General features: G+C 46.6%; 1 protein-coding gene across 2 annotated transcripts in view; it reads left to right on the top strand.

The window, feature by feature from the left end:
• Positions 1-345: 345 nt before the first annotated feature.
• The window catches only part of vipas39 (VPS33B interacting protein, apical-basolateral polarity regulator, spe-39 homolog), a 43366-nt gene continuing 19932 nt past the window's right edge, over positions 346-23779 (top strand). The window contains exons 1-9 of one of the 2 annotated variants that reach the window (XM_078234377.1): positions 346-416; positions 1625-1714; positions 3754-3853; positions 4804-4950; positions 6849-6917; positions 8844-8908; positions 15520-15576; positions 19538-19630; positions 21335-21368. In XM_078234377.1, the coding sequence (XP_078090503.1) occupies positions 1625-1714; positions 3754-3853; positions 4804-4950; positions 6849-6917; positions 8844-8908; positions 15520-15576; positions 19538-19630; positions 21335-21368 (655 nt within the window). In that variant the 5' untranslated portion in view covers positions 346-416. Of the gene's footprint in view, positions 433-1624; positions 1715-3753; positions 3854-4803; positions 4951-6848; positions 6918-8843; positions 8909-15519; positions 15577-19537; positions 19631-21334; positions 21369-23779 lie in introns of both variants that reach the window. The other variant, XM_078234376.1, reaches the window with a different exon arrangement.

Consider the following 23779-nt stretch of genomic DNA (forward strand, 5'->3'; position numbering starts at 1 on the left):
ATGTATAGACTGATTGGGGCTCACAGCCGGACACTTTGATCACGCGGCCCATAAGTGAAGATCACTGGCTGCTGCACGGGACGAGTTCACCGTTGCGCCCATTGCGTAGCTGCGGTATACTTCCCGGGAGTGAAACTCCGTCAATGACTCCATAAAGACATAACCCCATAAAGGAAAGAACAAAATCCCGACAGTCGCCGCCCCCGAAACCCGTCGTTAATTTTCTTTCTGTGTTTGGAAAGTGGCACCGGTTGGGCTTCTCCTCCGGCGCGCCGGAAGTTTGCGCTCGCAAGCGTTGCCGGGAGCTGTAGTTCCTGGCGCGGGTCGGAAACTACGACTCCCGACGGCCCTTGCGCTCCGGCGCATGCGCAGACCGGGCGGCGCTGCCTGTACCTTGAGGAGGCTGATGCAGGGAAGTGAGTGAATTCAGGGGTGAGTGAGTGAGGGAGTGAGTGAGGGGGTGAGTGAGGGAGGGAGTGAGTGAGGGAGGGGGTGGGAAGCATTGATTTCCTATATGTAAACATGAGTATCGTCAACAAACAAACACACAAGCAGATGTACCTGATGTTTTAAAACAAAAGTGGGCTGTTCCCCCTGTAACTGTCCCCCAAGGAGAGGGACACTAATCAGTTTAATGGATTGTGTCCTGAGACTGCCTCTGCCATCCAGCAACACTAAAGGGCAGCTAAACCCCCTCCAGAGGGCCAGCTTGCAGCATTAACCTTCCATTGTGTTTTGTGAGGGAATGTTCTCTATCGTTTGACATCTGCCTGAAACCTAGGTCAACATCTACTTCCTAATTTTACCCCTTGAAGGATACAGTTGTCCGTCCCTCCCCCCCACCCACAATTTCAGTTCCTTTTTCTCCTTGCAGACAGATTCTTCATTGGATTACAGTTCTGCAGATGTCTGCAGCTCACCCTCCAGTTCCAAGTGACTGTTGTAGTGTGAATCTCGGCATCCAGTGTTAGTAGGCTGCTTAGTTTTGGAGGGCAATGTCGTGGTTGGTTATATCGCACTTGCAGGTCAATTCTGCGCCTCCACTGTTGCCCTGTCTGAGGTCAGCCAACCAGACTGGGGTATTAATCCCTTCCCCCCCCACCCGTGTCACCATTGAACTGTTTACTTTGAATCTGATTGGAAAAATGGCAGGCTGGACCTCGTAATGAGTAGCGGAAACTTCATGATGGGTTAAAGTTGGAAATGGTTCTTGTATTCTATAAACATTGTAATTAATTCTCATCCTTGTTTTCAAATCCCTCCATGGCCTTATCCCTTCCTATCTCAGTAATGTCCTCCAGTGCCACAACCCTTCTGCACTCTCCGAATTTGGGCTTCTTGTGCATTCCCAGTTGTGATTGTCCCACCATTCAGTTGCCTCGACTCCAAGCTCTGGAATAAACTCCATAAACCTCTCTGCCCCTCTACCTCACTTTCTTCCTTTAAGACACTTACCTCTTTGACTGAGCTTTTAGTCGTCTGCCCTGATATCTCCAAATGTGGCTCAGTATCAGACTTCTTTTATGCTCCAGTGAAGCACCTTGGGACATTTAATCACTTTAAAGATGCTGTATAAATATAAATTGTTAATACTATATTTTTCATTTTTAAATTATATTTGTAGATGAGCAGAACTAAAAATGACGAAGAAGAATATTGGAACAGCACAAAATGCAAAGCTTTTATGTTTGATGATGACGATGAGTTTACAGAGGTGAGTAAATTGCCTGTTTTTAAATTTCCCAATCAGATGAATCATCTCTGTAGACACTTCGAGCACTTACTTGTGCACAGTAACATCTTACAAACCACAAATCGATATTTGGCCGGTTAATACTATTGATTTTGGAGTTAATTTTGGGAGGAACATTGTCCAGGTTACCAGGAAAACTCGTTAATCTTCTTCTGGACAGGAATATAGAGTCTTAAGTGCCTCTGTTCAGGCAGACAAGATCTTGGTTTAACAGCTTACTTAATGTATTTATTTAGAAGAATAACCTGAGACTGGTTAAAGTCTATTCAATTTTATTTATTCCAAATTTTTAATTAACCAGTCTTTTACACCCTGCCTCTTGAAGTTTTCCTTTTCATACCCCACCCATTGCCCACAAGCCACTGACAATGGCAGTCTTGGCAGCTTGGAGTTGTAAATGAATAGTACACATGAATCTATCACCCTCTCAGGCCCTTGTGTCCTCATCCCCCTCCTATACTTCTTATACACCCATGACTGTGTGGCCAAATTCCCCATCAACTCAATTTTCAAGTTTGCTGACCACACCACCATAGTGGGTCGGATCTCAAACAATGACGAGACAGAGTATAGGAATGAGATAGAGAATTTGGTGAACTAGTGCAGCGACAATAATCTCTTCCTCAATGTCAACAAAACGAAGGAGATAATCATCGACTTCAGGAAGCGTAGTGGAGAACATGCCCCTGTCTACAATAACAGGGAAGAAGTAGAAAGGTTCGAGAGCTTCAGGTTTTTCGGTGTCCAGATCACCAACAACTTGTCCTGGTCCCCCCCATGCCGACACTATAGTTAAGAAAGCCCACCAATGCCTCTACTTTCTCAGAAGACTAAGGAAATTCGGCATGTCAGCTACAACTCTTTCCAACTTTTACAGATGCACTGTAGAAAGCATTCTTTCTGGTTGTATCACAGCTTGGTATGTCTCCTGCTCTGCCCAAGACCGCAAGAAACTACAAAATGTTGTGAATGCAGCCCAATCCATCACGCAAACCAGCCTCCCATCCATTGACTCTGTCTACACTTCCCGCTGCCTCAGCCACGCAGCCAGCATAATTAAGGACCCCACGCACCCCGGACATTTTCTCTTCCACCTTCTTCCTTCGGGAAAAAGATACAAAAGTCTGAGGTCACGTACCAATCGACTCAAGAACAGCTTCTTCCCGGCTGCTGTCAGACTTTTGAATGGACCTACCTTAAGTTGATCTTTCTCTACACCTAGCTATGACTGTAACACTACATTCTGCACTCTCTAATTTCCTTCTCTATGAACGGTATGCTCTGTCTGCATAGTGTGCAAGAAACAATACTTTTCACTGTATACGAATACATGTGACAATAATAAATCAAATCAAAATCAAATCTCTCCTCCCTCCTATTGAATGAAGAAATTACTCCTTGTCCCGGTCCGAAATGATCTCCTCTTATCCTGAGACCCATGTTTTAGATTACCCAATCAGCGAAGATAACTTCTTTGTCTATTCTATCAAACCCCTTCAGAATCTTGTGTGTTTCAATGACAGCACCTCTCCTCTTCTGAACTCCAGAAAACATAGACCTACTCTGCATAGGACAACTCGCTATTTCCCGGAGACTAATGTTGTAAAAATTCATTGTCCTGCTTTCAATGCAAACATATGCTTCCTTAAATATGGAGACCAAAACTGCACACAGTGTTCCAGCTAGGATTTCATCAAAGCCCCATACAACTGGGGTCAGACTTGTTTGAAAGAAGAAGTACCTTTATTAGCGCACTGTCACCCATGGATATGGAGTAGTGTATATATTATTGTAACACTATACAGAATTAGGTGCATTGAATTGGGGTGGTGACGGAGCCAGTATAACTGGTTTGGGGTTCATATCTTTTAGAACTAGCCAGTGACCCCAGTTAGCCACATGACGTTTCAATTTATCTACACTTGACCTATCGCACTCGGCTGCCAGTTTGCTGGTTGGTTATATTTTGCATGACAGTTTGTGTTATATTTTTACTTCAGCTGAAAGAGTCCAAGCGAGCAGTAAACAGTATCCGCAGTATTGTGGAAGAAGATGACGATGATGTGGAGAAGGTTAGCTGGAGTGGGGAGCCAGTAGGAAGTAAGTACTGTAACTGCATCCCAACACGCATCCCTCCCCGCTCGCCCTTCTCACTCCCTTCCCTCTCGCTCCGGCTCTCACCGCCCCCCCCATCTCTCTCATCCCCCCCATCTCTCTCATCCCCCCCATCTCTCTCATCCCCCCCATCTCTCCCATCCCCCCATCTCTCCCATCACCCCCATCTCTCCCAACCCCCCGATCTCTCTCTCATCCCCCCATCTCTCTCATCCCCCCCATCTCTCTCATCCCCCCCATCTCTCCCATCCCCCCCATCTCTCCCATCCCCCCCATCTCTCCCATCCCCCCCATCTCTCCCATCCCCCCCATCTCTCTCATCCCTCCCATCTCTCCCATCCCCCCCATCTCTCCCATCCCCCCCCCATCTCTCCCATCCCCCCATCTCTCCCATCCCCCCCATCTCTCCCATCTCCCCCATCTCTCCCACCCCCCCCGTCTCTCCCCCCCCCCCCGTCTCTCCCCCCCCCCCCGTCTCTCCCCCCCCCCCCGTCTCTCCCACCCCCCCCCTTCTCTCCCATCCCCCCGTCTCTCCCATCCCCCCCGTCTCTCCCATCCCCCCGTCTCTCCCATCCCCCCGTCTCTCCCATCCCCTCCGTCTCTCCCATCCCCTCCGTCTCTCCCATCCCCCCCGTCTCTCCCATCCCCCCGTCTCTCCCATCCCCCCATCTCTCCCATCCCCCTCCCATCTCTCCCATCCCCCCCCATCTCTCCCCCCCCATCTCTCCCATCCCATGTGCTTGCTGTTATAACATGGAGTAAACTCACAAATATAGAGGGATCCGAGTTCCCTACTGCATTGTGAAAGGGGTGGAACATAACAGTGGAAACTGGCTGCGATGGTATCGAAAGTGTTTGGAATGGAATGAAAGCAAAGGGAATCGTGGATCCCTGTGTGGGATCTGTTTCTGATTTCTATATTTCCTTCTCCCCAGGTATCTCGTGGTCAATCAAAGAGAGCGCGACAGGGATCCGAGCAGGGGACACCCGAGACTTGGGACCTGGAAAATCCCTCTCCGACACATCGCAGCCGACTCTTTCCAAGCCTGGCTCTACATATTCCCTCAGCAGCTTTTTCAAAGGTAAGTGGCAGCCTCGTGGACATTTCTCTGCTATGAATGATTGCGTCGCAGGGAAGACCAAGTGGGTCCCATCAAACCTGCGCTCCTCCCCTCCTCCCTTCATGGTGGCTGGAGCAGGTGCACAGTGAACAGGTGCATCTTACCACACTGTACCCCATAAGTCCTGTCCTGCCGCTATGTAATCTCCTTAGTGGGGGAAAAACAGAGGGCTGCTACCGGAAGAAAATATATTGGAACATTCCTCTCTAATACCATATATGCCCCCCCCCCCTACATTTTATTCACCATTGCTCAGTTTTGAGAGTATAAATCACTCTGGCAGCTGTGCAGTAATGCCTCAGGATGCCACCGGTTACCTTTGCATCATTACTGGCTTTGAAAGCAATATACACATCCACATGCTTTATCAGTTTCTGCCACCCAACTTGACAGCGTGACTCCCTCCCAGACCCACAGGTTCTGGGTGCCTTTCGATATGCCACCCGCGATGCCATCCTTCCACTGTGAGTCACGATGATCCGTGTCATCAAGGTATCCCAACTGCGTTCTCTCCTCCTCCCCCCCCCCCCCCCCCCCCCCCCCCACCAATCTGCAGTGATGTAGAAGCCTTGCTGTCACTGCCTTTGAATGGAGAATGTCACGTACTCCACGTACTACTGTGTTCTTGCTTTTTCAATTTGTATTCCTGACTGCAGAGTCACTGGATGTCAGGGAGTGAATCTGTGGCAAGTAAGCAGTCTCTCTGACCAGATTTCTAACATGGAGATGCCGGCGTTGGACTGGGGTAAACGCAGTAAGAGTTTTTAACAACACCAGGTTAAAGTCCAACAGGTTTATTTGGTAGCAAATGCCATTAGCTTTCGGAGCGCTGCTCCTTCGTCAAGCAAACTACCCAGCCTTCAGGAGAACAGTGACCACGACACCACACAACCCTGCCACAGCAACCTCTGCAGGACATGCCGGATCATCGACACAGATGCCATCATCTCACGTGAGAACACCATCTACCAGGTACACGGTACCTACTCTTGCAACTCGGCCAACGTTGTCTACCTGATACGCTGCAGGAAAGGATGTCCCGAGGCATGGTACACTGGGGAAACCATGCAGACGCTACGACAACAGATGAATGAACACCGCTCGACAATCACCAGGCAAGACTGTTCTCTTCCTGTGGGGGAGCACTTCAGCGGTCACGGGCATTCAGCCTCTGATCTTCGGGTAAGCGTTCTCCAAGGTGGCCTTCACGACACACGACAGCGCAGAGTCGCTGAGCAGAAACTGATAGCCAAGTTCCGCACACATGAGGACGGCCTAAACCGGGATGTTGGATTTATGTCACACTATCAGTAACCCCCACAGCTTGCCTCCTGGACTTGCAGAATCTCACTGGCTGTCCTGTCTGGAGACAATACACACCTCTTTAACCTGTGCTTAATGCTCCCTCCACTCACATTGTCTGTATCTTTAAGACCTGGTTGGCTGTAGAGATTCACATTCTAATCAGTATTCTGTAACTTGATTTTGTGTCTCTGTATGCCCTGTTTGAGAGCAGATATCCACTCCATCTGACGAAGGAGCAGAGCTCCGAAAGCTAATGGCATTTGCTACCAAATAAACCTGTTGGACTTTAACCTGGTGTTGTTAAAACTCTTACTAGATTTCTAACAGCATGTATGTGCATTGCATTGCACTGCATAGCAGGAGTGGTAATCCCATTTAAATGTATGTTCAGTTAAATTACAGATTCAGAAAGATACCTTGACCTCTGTCACTGTGGTAAAGTCAAATCATTCCGATAGTGGGTAAACATGGCTTTTATAAAGGAAATGGAACAAGTGTCAGTCAGTCTCAGGCTGTCCTGCACTCACCAATTTTGGAACATTTTTATTCCACAGGTAAAAGGGATCCATCAAGCGTTTTATTTGGGGTCAGTCGGCCTGGAAGTTTCCAATCGCTTTCTGATTGTAAGTTTTCTGTTTATGCACCATTTTATCCCCTTCCTACCCTGCATCATGTAACCCCATCAGCATATCCTTCTATTCCCGGCATGATGGCACAGTGGTTAGCACTGCTGCATTACAGGACCAGGGACCTGGGTTCGATTCCCGGCTTGAGTCACTGTCTGTGTGGAGTTTGCACATTCTCCCCGTGTCTGCATGGGTTTCCTCCAGGTGCTTCTGTTTCCTCCCACAGTCCAAAGATGTGCGGGTTAGGTGGATTGGTCATGCTAAATTTCTCCTTGGTGTCAGGGGGACTAGCTAGGGTAAATGCATGGGGTATGGGGATAGGATCTGGGTGGGATTGTGGTTGGTGCAGACTCGATGGGCCAAATGGCGGCCTCCTGCACTGTAGGATTCTATGATTCCTTTCTCCCTCGTGTTTACCTAACTTTCTCATGAATGCATTTATGTTAATCATTTGAACCACTCCCCATGGTAGCAAGTTCCATACCCTAGCTGCTCTCTTGGTAAAGAAATTCCTCTTACTGGATTTATTAGTGACTATCTTACATTTATGCCCCTGGTTTTGGTCGCTTCCACAATTGGAAACATCTTCTCTAAATCTGCCCTATCAAACCCTTCCATAACATTAAAGGACTCTATCGGGAGAATTGGGCCCCAGCCTGTTCAACGCTTGCTGAAGGGTATTATTTCTCCATATTGGATGTGTGGGAGCTTTACCATTTCCCCTGCGTCACTAACCTTTGCTGCTTAGGTTTACACTGAATGGCGCTGTCACCACCGTATCCGCCCAACTCCCTCTTCAAGTCATTTATGGATCAGCTTCCATCACCTGTTCAGGTCGCGCATTCTTGATCCCAACAACACATCTCGTTTCCTCTGTTCTGAAGTGAAAGCATCAAAATAATGTAAAAAGTTGGCAGGAGGATAATTGGTTTCAGTGAAGTCTGTTCTTCAGGGAGCTGCAGAGTGACGGGAACTCATGATCACAGACTTCACAATACCGGCTGTGATATAATGGGGGCATTATGAAATTCTCCCCCTCCTCTAAAAGGGGAGATGGAGAAATGAGTGAGAGGGTTGCAGTGTCAATGCTAACACAGCTTCTGTAAGGAGTCCCACAGCGGCAGAGTGTGACTGGTGGAAGCCCTTCAACCCCTCTCTTAAGACTCCCCCTTCGACCTCGTGTTGGGACCTCCCTTTGAGCTATTTGTTTTTTTAAAAAAATCATTCGTGTGATCTGAGCAGTGCCACCAAGACCACTATTTGTTGCCCATCCGTAATTACCCTTGAGAAGGTGGTGGTTAGATGGATGAACTGCTGCAACCCACCTCTTGTGGGTACAACCTCAGTGCTGTTAGAAAGGGAGTTCTAGAATGTAGACCCAGGAATAATGACGGAATGGTGATGTATTTCCAAGTCAGGATGATGTGCAGCTTGGAGGGAACTTGCAGGCGGTGATGTTCAACACTTCCATCATTAACATTACATTCTCCACTCTCTCCTTTCCTTCTCTATGAATGGTATGCTTTATCTGTATATAGTGCGCAAGAAACAATACTTTTCACTGTTCACTAATACATGTGACAATAATAAATCAAATCAAATGAAGTCATGTTCCTGTGCCCTTTTGTAGTTGGTAGGGTTTGGACATTGTTGTCAAAGGAGCCTTACAAAGTTGCTGCAGTACATCTGGCAGATGTGCACACTGCTGCCACTGTACGTCGGTGGTGGGGGGAGTGGATGTTGGAAGTGCTTGAGAGGATGTGATCAAGTGGGTTGCTGGTGAAAATTGGGTAGCCATGTTTTGGAGGAGGAGCTGGTCACCAGATTAGCATGCGTGACAGACAAGGGGGTAACAGAAAAGTGAGATTTTGCTTTCTCACAAATTGTCAAGGTACTGATCACTCTTCAATACTTTTGTGCCAGCTGTCATAGGCTCAACTACCACGAACTATGCTCCCAATCTACGTAAATCAAAGGCCGATTACAAGGTGGGTGAATTAATTTATTTAAAGCTTCTGTGTAAGGTACAAGTTGAGTTGTAAACTGGTTCCATCACCGTGGACTCAGAACATAAAATATAGGCACAGGCGTAGACCATTTGGCCCCTGGAACCTGTTCTGTCATTCAATAAAATCTTGGCCGATTTTCTGTCTCAATCCCACTTTTCTGCCCATTCTCATTATTCCTTCATTCCCTTTGTATTCAAAAATATATTGATTTCAGTCTCAGATATGCTCATCGACTGAGTATCCGTAGTTCTTTGGAGAAATCCGAAGATTCACAACCCTCTGAAGAGATTTCTCCCCATGTCAGTTCTAAGTAGCCATTCCCTTTATAGGCTGGACTGCCCAGACAGAAGAAACAGCCTCTCAACATTTGTGCTGTAAAGATGTGTGTAGTGTTATAGAAAGCATTTCCCTACTAGAATGTATGTACTGATGTCTTTAGCGGGTATGAGCATGCGCGGGTAATGTCATTGGTAGTGCAGGCGTTTGTGGGTTTAGTGTTACCAAGAGGGACCTGTGTAACTAGTTGTCTCCAGTTTTGAGTCCGTGCTGTACTGTATTTGATATTTTTACAAGAGGATTGAATATCATATTGCATTCCACATACCTTTTTGTGGCCAAGCTACCACATCTTTTTAGTGACGAGGAAAAAGCATCAAAATAAAAGGAAAAGAACAGTTTGAGGTTCATCATGGCGCTATGAAGATTTGCACAGCGAGTTTGCAACATGAGCGGCTGTCGAGGGCTCTGATCAGCCGGTTTGTGAGTTTACTGATGAAAAACAGACGGGCAGCACCATGACTGCGTTCGGGACCATCAGTGAGTTTGTGGAAGAGAACGGGGACTGGACAGAATTTGTGGAAAAATTGGAACACTTTTTCTTGGCAAATGGAATTGCAGATGAGGCAAAACAAAGTGCTCAAGTCTCCTGGCTGTATGTGTGGGGCGAAGATTCACAAGCTAGAGAGGAATTTAGAAAATCCACGGTCAATGGGGGGGGGACGTTTCATTGTGGAGTTTATTGCGCTCATTCGGAATCGTCACAATCCTAAGCCTTCAATGACTATCCAGTGCTTCAAGTTCCATAGTCGTTTTCGTAAGGCGGGGAAAGTCTTTAGCTAACTTTGTTGCTGAGTCAAAACAACTCTCTGAACATTGTGAATTGGAGCAGTATTGGAGGACGTGCTCCAGGACAGACTAGTCTGTGGAATTAATGTGGACAGCATTAAGTGTCGTTTGTTGGGAGAAACCACACTGACTTTCAAGAAGGCTCCAGAAATTTCTCAGGGCATGAAAACGGCTGCCGGCAATGCAAGACATTCAAAAGGCAAATGGCGGGTCATAGGTGGGTGCAGAGTGACAATTAAAAAAAGAGGCTGCAAGCGAGAAGCTGAAAGCAGTTGGAATGTTTTTGGTGTGGAGGGACACGCTATGTGAATCATCGCAAAGTTAGGGGTGCTGTTTGTCTCCTTTGCAACAAAAAGATAATTTAACTAAGAAATACAGGGGTGCGAAGAGCAAGTCAAAGGCTGAGCGGGGAAAATATAAATTTGAAAAAGCCTCAGTCAGCTACACATCACCTGGAGAGCTCAGAGCAGGGGAAGAACACTCTTACAACGCGCTTAACGTGTGTGAGGGGTGCGCAGAGCCTTTTTATGCCGCAGTGGAGGTTGATAAACAACAAATTAAGATGGAGGTGGATACGAGAGCCTCTGGATCTATAAGAACAAAGAACAATACAGCACAGGAACAGGCCCTTCAGCCCTCCAAGCCCATGCCGCTCCCTGGTCCAAACTAGACCATTCTTTTGTATCCCTCCATTCCCACTCCGTTCATATGGCTATCTAGATAAGTCTTAAATTAGTGAGGAGATCTACAGGAGGACTTGAGCCTCTAAGCAGGTGCCAGCATTTAATCAGGCTGGGATCCAACTTCAGACGTGCACAGGAGAGGCTACCCTTGCTTGAGGCATTAGAGGTGGCCATTGCACACAACAGCCAAGAAGCAAGAGCATGGCTCCTGGTGGTAAAAGGGAAAGGGCCTAGTTTACGAGGGTGTGATTGACTCAGTAAAATTCCATTGAACTGGGGTGTGACTGAGCACACAAGGAGAGAGGATGTCATTCAGAAATATCCCAAAATTTTCAAAGATGAACTCGGTGCAATGCTTGGCACTACAGTTAAGTTGTTTGTAAATCCTCCGGCTACTCCAAGCTTTTTCAAGCCCAGGGCACTGCCCAATGCCATGAAAGGCAAAGTGGAGGAGGGGTTGGAGCAGCTACAGAGGCTTGGAATCATCAAGTCCATTCAGTTCTCATGTTGGTCATCTCCATTTGTTCCTGTTCTTACAAGTGACTATACTATGTACATAAACTCACCGTTAATCAGGCCTCCAAGCTGGACGCTTACCTGTTGCCACGGGTGGAAGATCTGTTTTCAACCCTTGCAGGAGGCAAAACGTTCTCAAAACTTAACATGAGCCACGTTACCACCAACTCTTGTTAGAGGAGGACTCAAAACAATATGTCACAATCAACACTCACAAGGGTTTGTTCAAATGCAACCGTCTGGTTTTTGGGGTGTCCTCCAGTCTGGCGATTTTTAAAGGACAATGGACAATCTGTCGCAGGGGATTCCTCATATAGCTGTTCACTAGGACGACATATTGATCACAGAGAAGACTGAGGAGGAGCACCTCAGCAACCTGGACCAAGTGTTAAAGAGAGGCAAGGCTGCATCTGAAGCATAGCAAGTGCATCTTCCAGGCACAGAGTGTGGAATACTTAGGTCACAAAATCACAGTGCAGGGTCTATCCCCGGTGGAAGACAAAGTTTGAACTCTCAAGGAAGCTCCAAATCCCAGGGGTGTGTCTGAGGGCAGGCCATTTCTGGGCATGGTAAATTACTACAGGAAGTTTCTGCCAGACTTTTCAACAAAGTTGGTGCCACTATGTCTACTACTTCACAAAGAAGCAAAATGGAAGTGGGAGCCAGCACAAGAGAGCTTTCAAGGACGTGAAAGCGCTGCTACAACCAGCTAATCTGCTGGTTCACTTGGATCAGGTCAGGCAGTTCATGCTGCCATGTGATGCCTTGCCCCATGGCATCGGGGCGGTGTTTTCTCATCTGATGGAGGAAGAGTCAAAAAAACCCATTGGTTTTACATCACATGCCCTGACAACAGCTGAGAATGGATATTTGCAGTTAGACAAGGAAGGTCTAGCTTTCACATTTGCCGTGAAACGGCTTCATCAGTACCTTTACAGTCATTCATTCACTGTATGTACTGACCACAGGCCATTGAACCTTTTCAGTGAATCTAAGTGCATTCCTTCTCCTATAGCCCTGGCGAGAATACAGCTCTGGGCTCTCACATTGTGTACAGGGTAGGGATGGATAATGCAAGCACAGACACATTGAGTCATCTCCCTTTACCAGACATACCCATCAAGACATTATTTCCTCTAGAGACAATTTTCTTGCTCGAGAAACTTTCACATTCTCCTGTGAATGCCAAACAAATTATGCAGTGGATGGATGGATTAGGACCCTGGTCTATCCCAGGTGAAGAGATTCCTGATGCAGGGATGGTCTACGCTTATCGGGGATGATAAATTGAGACCAAATGCAAAGCGGAAAGGTGAGCTGAGCGTGAGGGATGGTTGTATCCTTTGGGGGTCCAGAGTGGTCGTCCCACCCCCTGGTCTTTCAGAAGCCTTGGATGAAATTGATGAGGCTCAGCTGGGTGCCTCCCGAATGAAAAGCTCAGTCAGGCCATACGTTTGGCGGCCTAATATGGATCAGGACTTGGAGAGCAAGGTGAAATCCTGTTCGGCATAGCTGATCAACCAAAAGATGGCGCTACATCTGTAGGAGTGACCTGATCATCCATAGCATGGACATCATGTGGATTTTGCAGGGCCTTTAATGGTCAGATGTTTCTAGTCATCGTGGGTGCACATTCTGAGTGGTTAAAAGTACACATTATGAGCAACATAAAGTAAAGTAAAAGTTAAGTTTAGTTATTAGTCACAAGTAGGCTTACATTAACACTGTAATGAAATTACTGTGAAAATCATAGCTCCCATTACGATAGAGAAGCTGCGCCAAGTCTTTGCTGCACATGGTTTACCGGACTCTCTTGTTTCTGATAACGGTACAAGTTTACGAGTGATTTGTTCCAAGAGTTTATTCAAAGGGATGGAATATACCATGTGCGTACTGCATCTTTTTATCCAGCTTGAAGTGGTTCAGCAGAGTGAGCTGTTCAGACACTGAAATGATTGAGGAGAATGACGGGTGATATTTTGGGAACCAAGCTCTCACGGTTCTTGTTCCAGTATCGGATCACACGGCAAAACAACAACAGGACGCTCACCAGCTGAATTGCTGATGGGTGGGAGGCAAAGTCTTCCCCAGATGTCAGAACGAGAGTGGGAAGGAGACAGGAAAAGCGGGAGGAGAGGCATGACTACCATGCTAAAGAGAGACATTTCTATCTGAATGGTTGGGTCTGTGTGGGTTTTTGGCAGTAACAACATTTGGCTGCCTGGAGCTATTCCCAACTGAAGTGGTCCAGTATTTTTGATAATAAAAGTGACCAATGGAGCAGTTATTCGTAGACACCAGGATCAGATTCGTCTACTCCATGACTCGGAGATAGCAAACATCCTAGACCACCATGGTAGAAGGAATAACCGCTATGGACATTGGACAGGAAGTAGTTCCTGATGTACAAGGATTTCCAGTGGACTCTGCACCAGGAGAGGATGAGGGACATTCATTCAGAGATGCCGAACCTACTTCTGCACCCACAAGCCCAACCCAACTGAAGCAGTCCTCACCAGTGTCTACAGAGTCACCAGTGGCACTGTGCAGGTCACAGAGTAGTTGCAAAACTCTTGAATGACTGATGTATAGTTGAGACATGAGTTTCATTATATTTCTATCCTTCAGGAGAAGTAAGCATCTTCCTATTTCAATGTATATACGGTTGTCTTTAGCGGGTATGTGCATACATGAGTGATGTCATTGGCAGCATGGGCTTTCGCAGGTTTAGTCTTACCACGAGGGACCTGTATAACTAACTGCCACCATTTCTGCGTCCACGTTGCACTGTGTTTCAATATTTTTATAAGAAGACTGAATATCACAACACTTCCGACTGCCTTTTTGTTACCATGTTACCAAAAGTCTCATCAGAATTTTACACGTTTCAACGAGATTAAAGGCTAAAAATTTTCAAACTAATTTGTTTGACCAAGTTTTGGTGAGAGTTGTTACCACTGGGGAAATGGTTGTAGCAGACCCTCATGGATCAACCATAACCTAGTCAGCCTCTGCCCAATCCCCAGAGGGGGACCTTTGCAGCAGTAGTTTTACATTTCCTGCACTCATCTCCTCCTAGGGGCCGCTCTGGGCAGGGAAACCAGATTGACGCTGATCCTGGGGTATTGAACCCATTGTCCTGCTGGCCTCCTGCTGTCCCCTATGGGGAGAGAGGACTTTCATTCCACCATTCTGCATCCCAGAGGGCGAGGAGCATTGTGCTAACCTGCTCCCAGCCCCGCACTTTTAATGACTGCGCCTCTGTAAACCATTGTGGAACTTTCCTGAATGACACGAAAATTCAGGAAGCGTTGCATATTTTTGTGGGCGGCACAGTGGTTAGCACGGCTGTCTCACAGCTCCAGGGACCTGGGTTCGATTCCCAGCTTGGATGACTGTCTGTGTGGAGTTTGCACGTTCTCCTCATGTCTGCGTGGGTTTCCTCCGGGTGCTCCGGTTTCCTCCCACAGTCCAAAGATGGTGGGTTAGGTGGATTGGCCATACTAAATTGCCCCTTAGAGTCAGGGGGACTAGCTCGGGTATATGCATGGGGTTATGGGGATAGGGCCTGGGTAGGATTGTAGTCTATGCAGACTCGATGGGCCAAATGGCCTCCTTCTGCACTGTAGGATTCTATGAATGTTAAGCATGCAGTTTAAATCCAAGAGGAGAATGTTGCATTTTCTTCTCTGTAACAGAAGATGCTGCTTAATTAGAAAACAGTGCCTAGATATTGTAAAAAAAAATTGAGATGGCTATTTATAGTTTCATTCATTAAATACACGAAGACTCACAATTATTGGACACATGTGGGAATGAATGTGCTTCTTTCCTTCATGTTTCATGCCCTTTAAAAACCTGATTCCACTTAAATGAAATGAATGTTGTCCATTGGGGCCGCTGTAGTAGCAATACTACAGGTTTAGTAACCCGATGCCTGAACCAATGATCCAGAGTTCATATTCCTCCGTGACAGATGGAAAATTTTAATTCAGTTAATTGACAAACTGTGGCCTAAGAAGTTAGTGTCGGTGACATTCGTGGACTGCAGTAGTTCAAGGAGGTGGCTCACCACCATCTTCTCAAGCTCAATTCAGGATAGACAAACAATGGACGCTTGTCTTGCCAGCAATGCCCGCATTCGTTAATGAATAAACAAAACCTGAAAGACTTGGCTCTGAACTAATTACATGTTATTGTGAATCTTGTTCTGTTATGATTCTGACTGTGGCGATTCACATTGTGTTTCCCAATCCCTTTACACAGGACATTTTAATTGACTGGAGTCCATTGGAGACGGTCCGGCAGATGCAGAAAGGCAGGGTATGTGATGTATTAACAAATATTATTTTGCACTCTTCCTCTTGAATCTGAGGGACAGTTTGACTGGCACAAGGCACTTGTCACTCCCTTCCCTCCGTGTCATTATTAATGTGTGAGTCTGGATGCTGAGTGTCTGCTGGACATTCACCCTTGAGGGGACTGAGCTTGACCCTTGTCCTCATCCGATATTCACACATGCTTTCTTTCCTGGGATTGTTTATTCCCTGCTTCAACTTAAGGCCACTGGCCGCTGCAGCAACGAGCCAATAGCAGTGGCCGACTGCAGCAGCGAGCCAATAGCAGTGGCCGACTGCAGCAGCGAGCCAATAGCGGTGGCCGACTGTAGCAGCGAGGCAATAGCGGTGGCCGACTGTAGCAGCGAGCCAATAGCGGTGGCCGACTGTAGCAGCGAGCCAATAGCGGTGGCCGACTGTAGCAGCGAGCCCATAGAGAAATAGAGGTTTACAGCATGGAAACAGGCCCTTCGGCCCAACTTGGCCATGCCACCCTTTCTTTTTAGACCCCTAAGCTAATTCCAATTGCCTGCATTTGGCCCATATCCCTGTATACCCATTGTACCCATGTAACTGTCTAAATGCTTTTTAAAAGATAAAATTGTACCCGCCTCTACTACCACCTCTGGCAGCTTGTTCCAGACATTCACCACCCTCTGTGTGAAAAAATTGCCCCTCTGGACACTTTTATATCTCTCCCCTCTCACCTTAAACCTCTCTAGTTTTAGACTCCCCTACCTTTGGGAAAAGATATTGACTATCTACCTTGTCTATGCCCCTCATTATTTTATAGACCTCTATAAGGCCACCCCTCAGCCTCCTACGCTCCAGAGAAAAAAGTCCCAGTCTATTCAGCCTCTCCTTATAACTCAATCCATCAAGTCCCGGTAGCATCCTAGTAAATCTTTTCTGCACTCTTTCTAGTTTAATAATATCCTTTCTATAATAGGGTGACCAGAATTGTACACAGTATTCCAAGTGTGGCCTTACCAATGTCTTGTACAACTTCAACAAGATGTCCCAACTCCTGTATTCAATGTTCTGACCAATGAAACCAAGCATGCCGAATGCCTTCTTCACCACTCTGTCCACCTGTGACTCCACTTTCAAGGAGCAATGAACAAGTACCCCTAGATCTCTTTGTTCTGTAACTCTCCCCAACACCCTACCATTAACTGAGTAAGTCCTGCCCTGGTTCAATCTACCAAAATGCATTACCTCACATTTGTCTAAATTAAACTCCATCTGCCATTCGTCAGCCCACTGTCCAAATTGATCAAGATCCCACTGCAATTGGAGATAACCTTCACTGTCCATTATGCCACCAATCTTGGTGTCATCTGCAAACTTACTAACCATGCCCCCCTATATTCTCATCCAAATCATTAATATAAATGACAAATAACAGTGGGCCCAGCACTGATCCCTGAGGCACACTGCTGGCCACAGGCCTCCAGTTTGAAAAACAACTCTCTACAACCACCCTCTGGCTTCTGTCAAGAAGCCAACTTTGTATCCATTTAGATAACTCACCCTAGATCCCGTGAGATTTAACTTTCTGCAACAACCTACCATGCGGTACCTTGTCAAAGGCCTTGCTAAAGTCCATGTAGACAACATCAACTGCACTGCCCTCATCTACCTTCTTGGTCACCCCTTCAAAAAACTCAATCAAATGTGTGAGACATGATTTTCCACTCACACAGCCACAGCTGACTGTCCCTAATCAGTCCTTGCATCTCTAAATGCCTGTAGATCCTGTCTCTCAAAATACCTTCCAACAATTTACCCACCACAGATGTGAGGCTAACTGGCCTGTAGTTCCCAGGCTTTTCCCTGCAGCCCTTTTTAAACAAAGGTACAACATTTGCCACTCTCCAATCTTCAGGCACCTCACTCGTGACTATCGATGATTCAAATATCTCGGTTAGGGGACCCACAATTTCCTCCCTAGCCTCCCACAACGTCCTGAGATATACCTCATCAGGTCCCGCAGGTCTTCTTGACCATGGCCTCAATATCCTGAGTCATCCAGGGTTCCCGACTTCTGCCAGACTTGCCCTTCACTCTAAGAGGAATGTGTTTAGCCTGAACCCTGGTTAACACACTTTTGAAAGCATGCCACTTACCAGACGTCCCTTTTCCTTCCCACAGACTCCCCCAATTCACTTTTGAAAGTTCCTGCCTGATACCATCAAAATTGGCCTTTCCCCAATTTAGAATATTAACTTTTGGGACAGACCTATCATTCTCCATAGCTATCTTAAAACTAATAGAATTATGGTCACTGGTCCCAAAGTGATCCCTCACTAACACTTCTGTCACCTGCCCTTCCTTATTTCCCAAGAGGAGGTCAAGTTTTGCCCCCTCTCGAGTCGGGCCATCCACAGACTGAATGAGAAATTCCGCCTGAATACACTCAACAAATTTCTCTCCATCCAAGCCTCTAATACTATGGCTGTCCCAGTCAATGTTGGGAAAATTAAAATCTCCGACTATTACCACCCTATTTTTCTTGGAGCTATCTGTAATCTCCTTACATATTTGCTCCTCAATTTCCACTGACTATTTGGGGGCCTATAGTACAACCCTATCAAAGTGATTTCCCCCTTCTTATTTCTCAGTTCTACCCATATAGACTCAGTGGCCGAACCCTCGGATATATCCCCTCTCAATACGGCCGTGATGCTTTCCCTAATCAAAAGTGCAACTCCCCCTCCTCTCTTACCTCCTGTTCTATCTTTCCTATAGCATCTGTACCCTGGAACATTGAGCTGCCAGTCCTGTCCATCCCTTAGCCATGTTTCAGTAATTGCTATAATATCCCAGTCCCATGTACCCATCAATGCCCTGGGTTCATCTGCCTTGCCCGTCAGGCCTCTTGCATTGAAATAAATGCAGTTTAATCTGGACTTCCCTTGCTCTCTGTCTTGCTTCTGTCTGATCTGTCTGGTACTAGGATTACTGACACTGCCTTTACTAATTAATGTGCTCTCTTTAACTTCCGTGCTGTCCTCAAACTTCTCTTCTGTCTCCCTACTGCTTTGGATCCCACTCCCCTGCCAAACTAGTTTAAACCCTCCCAAGTGGCTCTAGCAAATCTTCCTGCCAGGATGTTAGTCCCCCTCCAGTACAAATGTAACCCATCCTTCTTGAACAGAACAATAGCAGTGGCCGACAGCAGCAGCGAGCCAATAGCGGTGGCCGACTGTAGCAGCGAACCAATAGCGGTGGCCGACTGTAGCAGCGAGCCAATAGCGGTGGGGCTGACTGCAGCAGTGAGCCAATAGCGGTGGCCGACTGTAGCAGCGAGCCAATAGCGGTGGGGCTGACTGCAGCAGTGAGCCAATAGCGGTGGGGCTGACTGCAGCAATGAGCCAATAGCGGTGGGGCTGACTGCAGCAGTGAGCCAATAGCGGTGGGGCTGACTGCAGCAGTACGGTGGCACAGTGGTTAGCAATGCTGCCTCGCTGCACCACGGCCCTGGGTTCTATTCCGGCCTCAGGTCACTGTCTGTGTGGAGTCTGCACATTCTCCCCGTGTCTGCGTGGGTTTCCTCCCACACTCCATAGTTTTGCGGGTTAGGTTGATTGGCCATGCTAAATTGCCCATTCGCGTCAGGGGGACCAGCTAGGGTAAATACGTGGAGTTTCGGGGATAGGGTCTGGGTGGGATTGTTGTCTGTACAGGCTCGATGGGCCGAATGGCCGCTTTCTGCATTGTAGGGATTCTATGACTGCAGCAGCGAGCCAATAACTCATTGGATCTGGTTTAAAACGTAAAAATAGAATATTTAAATTGGAGGGGGACGATTGCTTGAGACTTCAATGTAGTCATTCTCTCTCAGATGTATGCTTGCGGGCACACACATGCATAAGCACACAGCTTTGATTTTTATATAACCAACATTTATTGTTGCTCAGTCTTGTACCAATTTTGTTTTTCAGATGTACTCTTTAGAGAGGTTTCGCTCCTTGAGTGACAAATTGCACCTTGTGGATGAAGCTGTTCGAACGCACGATGGGAATGTCATCACTGCGGTGAGTACTGATCGGAAACTCCACTCAAACTTGATACAATTGACTCGCCGAATGTGTGACTCACTGGACAACAGCACAGTGTGGTGCATCTCGTTCAAATCCGCTGTGTTTTGTTCAGTTTGCGCACTTACATTCACCTTGCTTTCCTTATGACTCTTGTTACGCACCTATCCTTTTATGTCAGCCACAAATCGTCACACCCGGCCTAATTCACTGCATTCTGTCTAGCCTCAATCCAACCATTGTCTCACACAGACCACCGGGATCCTTGTTTGTCCAGAATTAGGTGTGAACTCCTGTCAACCCACCATCAAGGACCACAGCGATCTGAATTATTCCAGTTAATCCCTACCAAATAAACCTGTTGGACTTTAACCTGGTGTTGTTAAAACTCTTAGTGTGTTTATTCCAGTTAATGCAGTGAAACAGGACAAGGAAATGTTTCTGTAATTGTTTTCCCAATTGTTCGAGGAGCTACCAGGAGATTAATCTTTAATAAAAAATAAAAACAGGAAATGCTGGAAAAGTTCAGCAGGTCTGGCAGCATCTGTGGAGAAAGAGGAACAGAGTTAACATTTCGAGTCTCCTTCAGTTCTGAAGTTTTGAGTCATACAGACTCAAAACGTTAACTCTGTTCCTCTCTCCACAGGTGCTGCCAGACCTGCTGAGTTCTTCCAGAATTTCCTGTTTCTATTTCAGATTTCCAGCATCCGCAGTATTTTGCTTTCAGATTAATCTTGAATTCCAGGAGAAGATCAGTGGGGACTCCCTAGTGCTGATAATGCTTGGGCTCAGGAATTTTGATTTGATTTATTATTGTCACATGTATTAACATGTAGTGAAAAGTATTGTTTCTTGCACGCTATACAGACAAAGCATACCGTTCATAGAGAAGGAAAGGAGAGAGTGCAGAATGTAGTGTTAAGTCATAGCTAGGGTGTAGAGAAAGATCCAACTTAGTGTGAGGTAGGTCCATTCAAAAGTTTGATGGCAGCAGGGAAGAAGCTGTTCTTGAGTCAGTTGGTACATGACCTCAGACTTTTGTATCTTTTTCCCGACAGAAGAAGGTGTATGTCTGGGGTTGCGTGGGGTCCTTGATTATGCTGGCTGCTTTTCTGAGGCAGCGGGAAGTGTAGACAGAGTCAATGGATGGGAGGCTGGTTTGCGTGATGGACTGGGCTTCATTCACGACCCTTTGTAGTTTCTTGCGGTCTTGGGCACAGCAGGAGCCCATACCAAGCTGTGATACAACCAGAAAGGATGCTTTCTATGGTGCATCTGTAAAAGTTGGTGAGAGTTGTAGCGGACATGCCGAATTTCCTTAGTCTTCTGAGAAAGTAGAAATATAATTAGAGGTACGTGTCGCAATAATTCATCAATGTGATGATGAGTGTTTCAGAATGCCAATAAACTAAAGAACCTGGTGTAACCATATGTCAGTTTGCAAGTTGGAGATTATAAGGAGAGGATGATCATTTATATGTGAAATGATTAGGAATCCATAATACAGCTTGTTCTCCCAAATTAACATTTTGAAGATAAATGTGATTATATTATTCAACATTCTCTCAATTACTCGCTCAAGGATCATAAAGAAACATTGAATTGCCAGTCATCATGGAGGATGGTTAATTATCTGTTTAATGCTTATTTTGATCGAGCCTATATTTACAAAAATGTTTCTTATCTCTTCTTTCCTTTTAGATTTTGATATTCCTGAAAAAATCATTAAGCAAAGGTAATTTGGTCTTGTATGATATCAATGTTTGTTGTGACCAGGGGAATTGAGGACAATATAAACTCTCATCTGCTTTGTCTCAGCATGGTGCCTTTCTCTCCTGCTTACCCAATGACGGGGCTTTTACACACCCAGTAACATCCCACATTCAGCCCTGACATTGTGCTGAGTAATGCAAGATCAAGATTGGGCGGGGGGGTGGTGGATAGGAGAAGTATAATTGACTTCAAACTATGCATGTTTCTGAAGGAGGAACAGAGGAGAATAGGGTGAACCTGGTAGGGTGTCTGATCTTCTAACTGCCTAGTGACCTCCATCAAGCAAGAGCTGTGTACCCTTCACAGTTGAAGAGCTGTCTGAAATTCACCCTCTCAGTTTGTATGTGAAGAATAGCAACAGGCGGACACCATTTAGGGCCGTACGGTGGCACAGTGGTTAGCATTGCTGCTTCACAGTGCCAGGGACCCAGGTTCAATTCCGGCCTCGGGTGACTATCTGTGTGGAGTTTGCACGTTCTCCCTGTGTCTGCGTGTGTTTCCTCCGGGTGCTCCGGTTTCCCCCCACAGTCCGAAAGGTGTGCAGGTGGATTGGCCGTGCTAAATTCCCCCTTCGTGTCCCAAGACGTGTAGGTTAGAGGGATGCGCGGGGTGGATACATGGGAATGCGGGGTCTGGGTAGGATGCTCTGTTGGAGAGCCAGTGCAGACATGATGGGTCGAATGGCCTCCTTCTGTACTGTGGGGATTCTATGATTTAATCCTCCCTCAAACTTGCTCCATCTTTCTATGAGATTATAGCTGATTTGTGGCTTACCTCCATGTTCTTGGGCAAGAGAAAGGGGTTTACAAAGTGACTTCTTCTCCATTGTAGTAATGGTGAATTTGTTCTCGCTCTGAGCATCCATGCTGTTGGTGAGGCTGCCATTTCACTAGGATGGAAGCACTCAGCAGGTCAGTCAGCATGGGTTTATCTCTCTCCACTGGTGCCACCAGACTGCTGAGTATTTTTTTAGAGTTTTCTGCTTATCTTTCTGATTTCCAGCATCTGCAATATTTTGCCTTTTGTCATGTTGCTGAATTGTGGGAAGTTAATCCCGGTGGTATTCAATAAGCTGCTGCACGCATGTCTCTTGAGTATGACCCTTCTCACTATATCTCCCCCAGGGCCCTTTTGTGTACAGTATTATGTTGATGAAGTGACTGCCTGTCCAGGGGTTGCCAAACAGTGGGTCAGGACCCCACGAGGAATAGTGCTCAGTGAGAATTGGATGTTCTGACAGGACAACCCTGGGAATGGCTCTGAGTCCCCATGAAACACGCACATGTTTTTTCCTTCTTGCCCTTGATTTAGAAGGCATTCTCTAAGGGAAATTGCTCTGCTTTGAGACCCCAGTCCTGCCTCCGTCAACCCCTGCAAGATGATCGTGAGAAACACCATTGCTCCCTGCGCTCACGACCCTCCCCCCCACTGCTCTCTTAGCTTTAGCCCCATCCCTGCACTCGCTGTTCTTGTCCACCCCTACTCTCATTCTACCCCACACCTCCTATACTGCTCTCATTATGAGACGGCCTTTGCTATTTTTCCAGTGAATGCCACTGAATTCACCCATACTTGCAGGGAACTGTGTTGGATTACCCAAGGTAATTTTCAGTTATAGACTCCTGGCAGAAGAGAGAGATAGGAGGAGGTAGAGGATTTAAGCCTGTGACCCAGAGCTGCAAGACCAGTGTATAAATTCACTCTGCCTACCCAGGGTCCCATTAATTCTTGCTACTGTAAGTATGTAATGCTTTGTTGTGTACAGTGAGAAGTCTCACAACACCAGGTTAAAGTCCAACAGGTTCATTTGGAATCATGAGCTTTCGGAGCGCTGCTCCTTCTTGATTACCTGTAAAGACTCGCATTCCAACCATTCTTCACATTCCAATCTGTAATTATCTTGCAATTGTGTCTTTGCCTACATATGCCGTGTTTGTGAACCTACCTCCAGTCACCTGATGAAGGGGCAACGCTCCTAAGGCTTGTAATTCCAAATAAACCTGTTGGACTTTAACCTGGTCTTGTGAGACTTCTTACTGAGTCCGCCCCAGTCCAATGCTGGCATCTCTGCATCATGGCTTTGTTGTGTTTGTTAGAACTTGTTAGATTCTTGTCGTTTCTCCCCCCCCCCCCCCCCCCCCCCCCAAAATGTTGGTGGTCCAGTGTTGTTACTGGTCAGGCCTGCTATTTCTGCTGCTTCCCCTTGATGGCACTGTTACATGGCAAAGTTAAAACTAATATAAGATATTGTAAGAGGCTGTTATTGTTTTACCCAGAGGTGGTGCTGTCAATTCACTCTGCAAGTGGAAATAGAAGGCGTCAGCCAGCATTTTCTACTCTGTTATTTCCAGCGCGATTCACCCACGATTGGCC

Source organism: Mustelus asterias, chromosome 18 (assembly GCF_964213995.1).
Source record: "Mustelus asterias chromosome 18, sMusAst1.hap1.1, whole genome shotgun sequence".
Classification (NCBI taxonomy): Eukaryota; Metazoa; Chordata; class Chondrichthyes; order Carcharhiniformes; family Triakidae; genus Mustelus; species Mustelus asterias.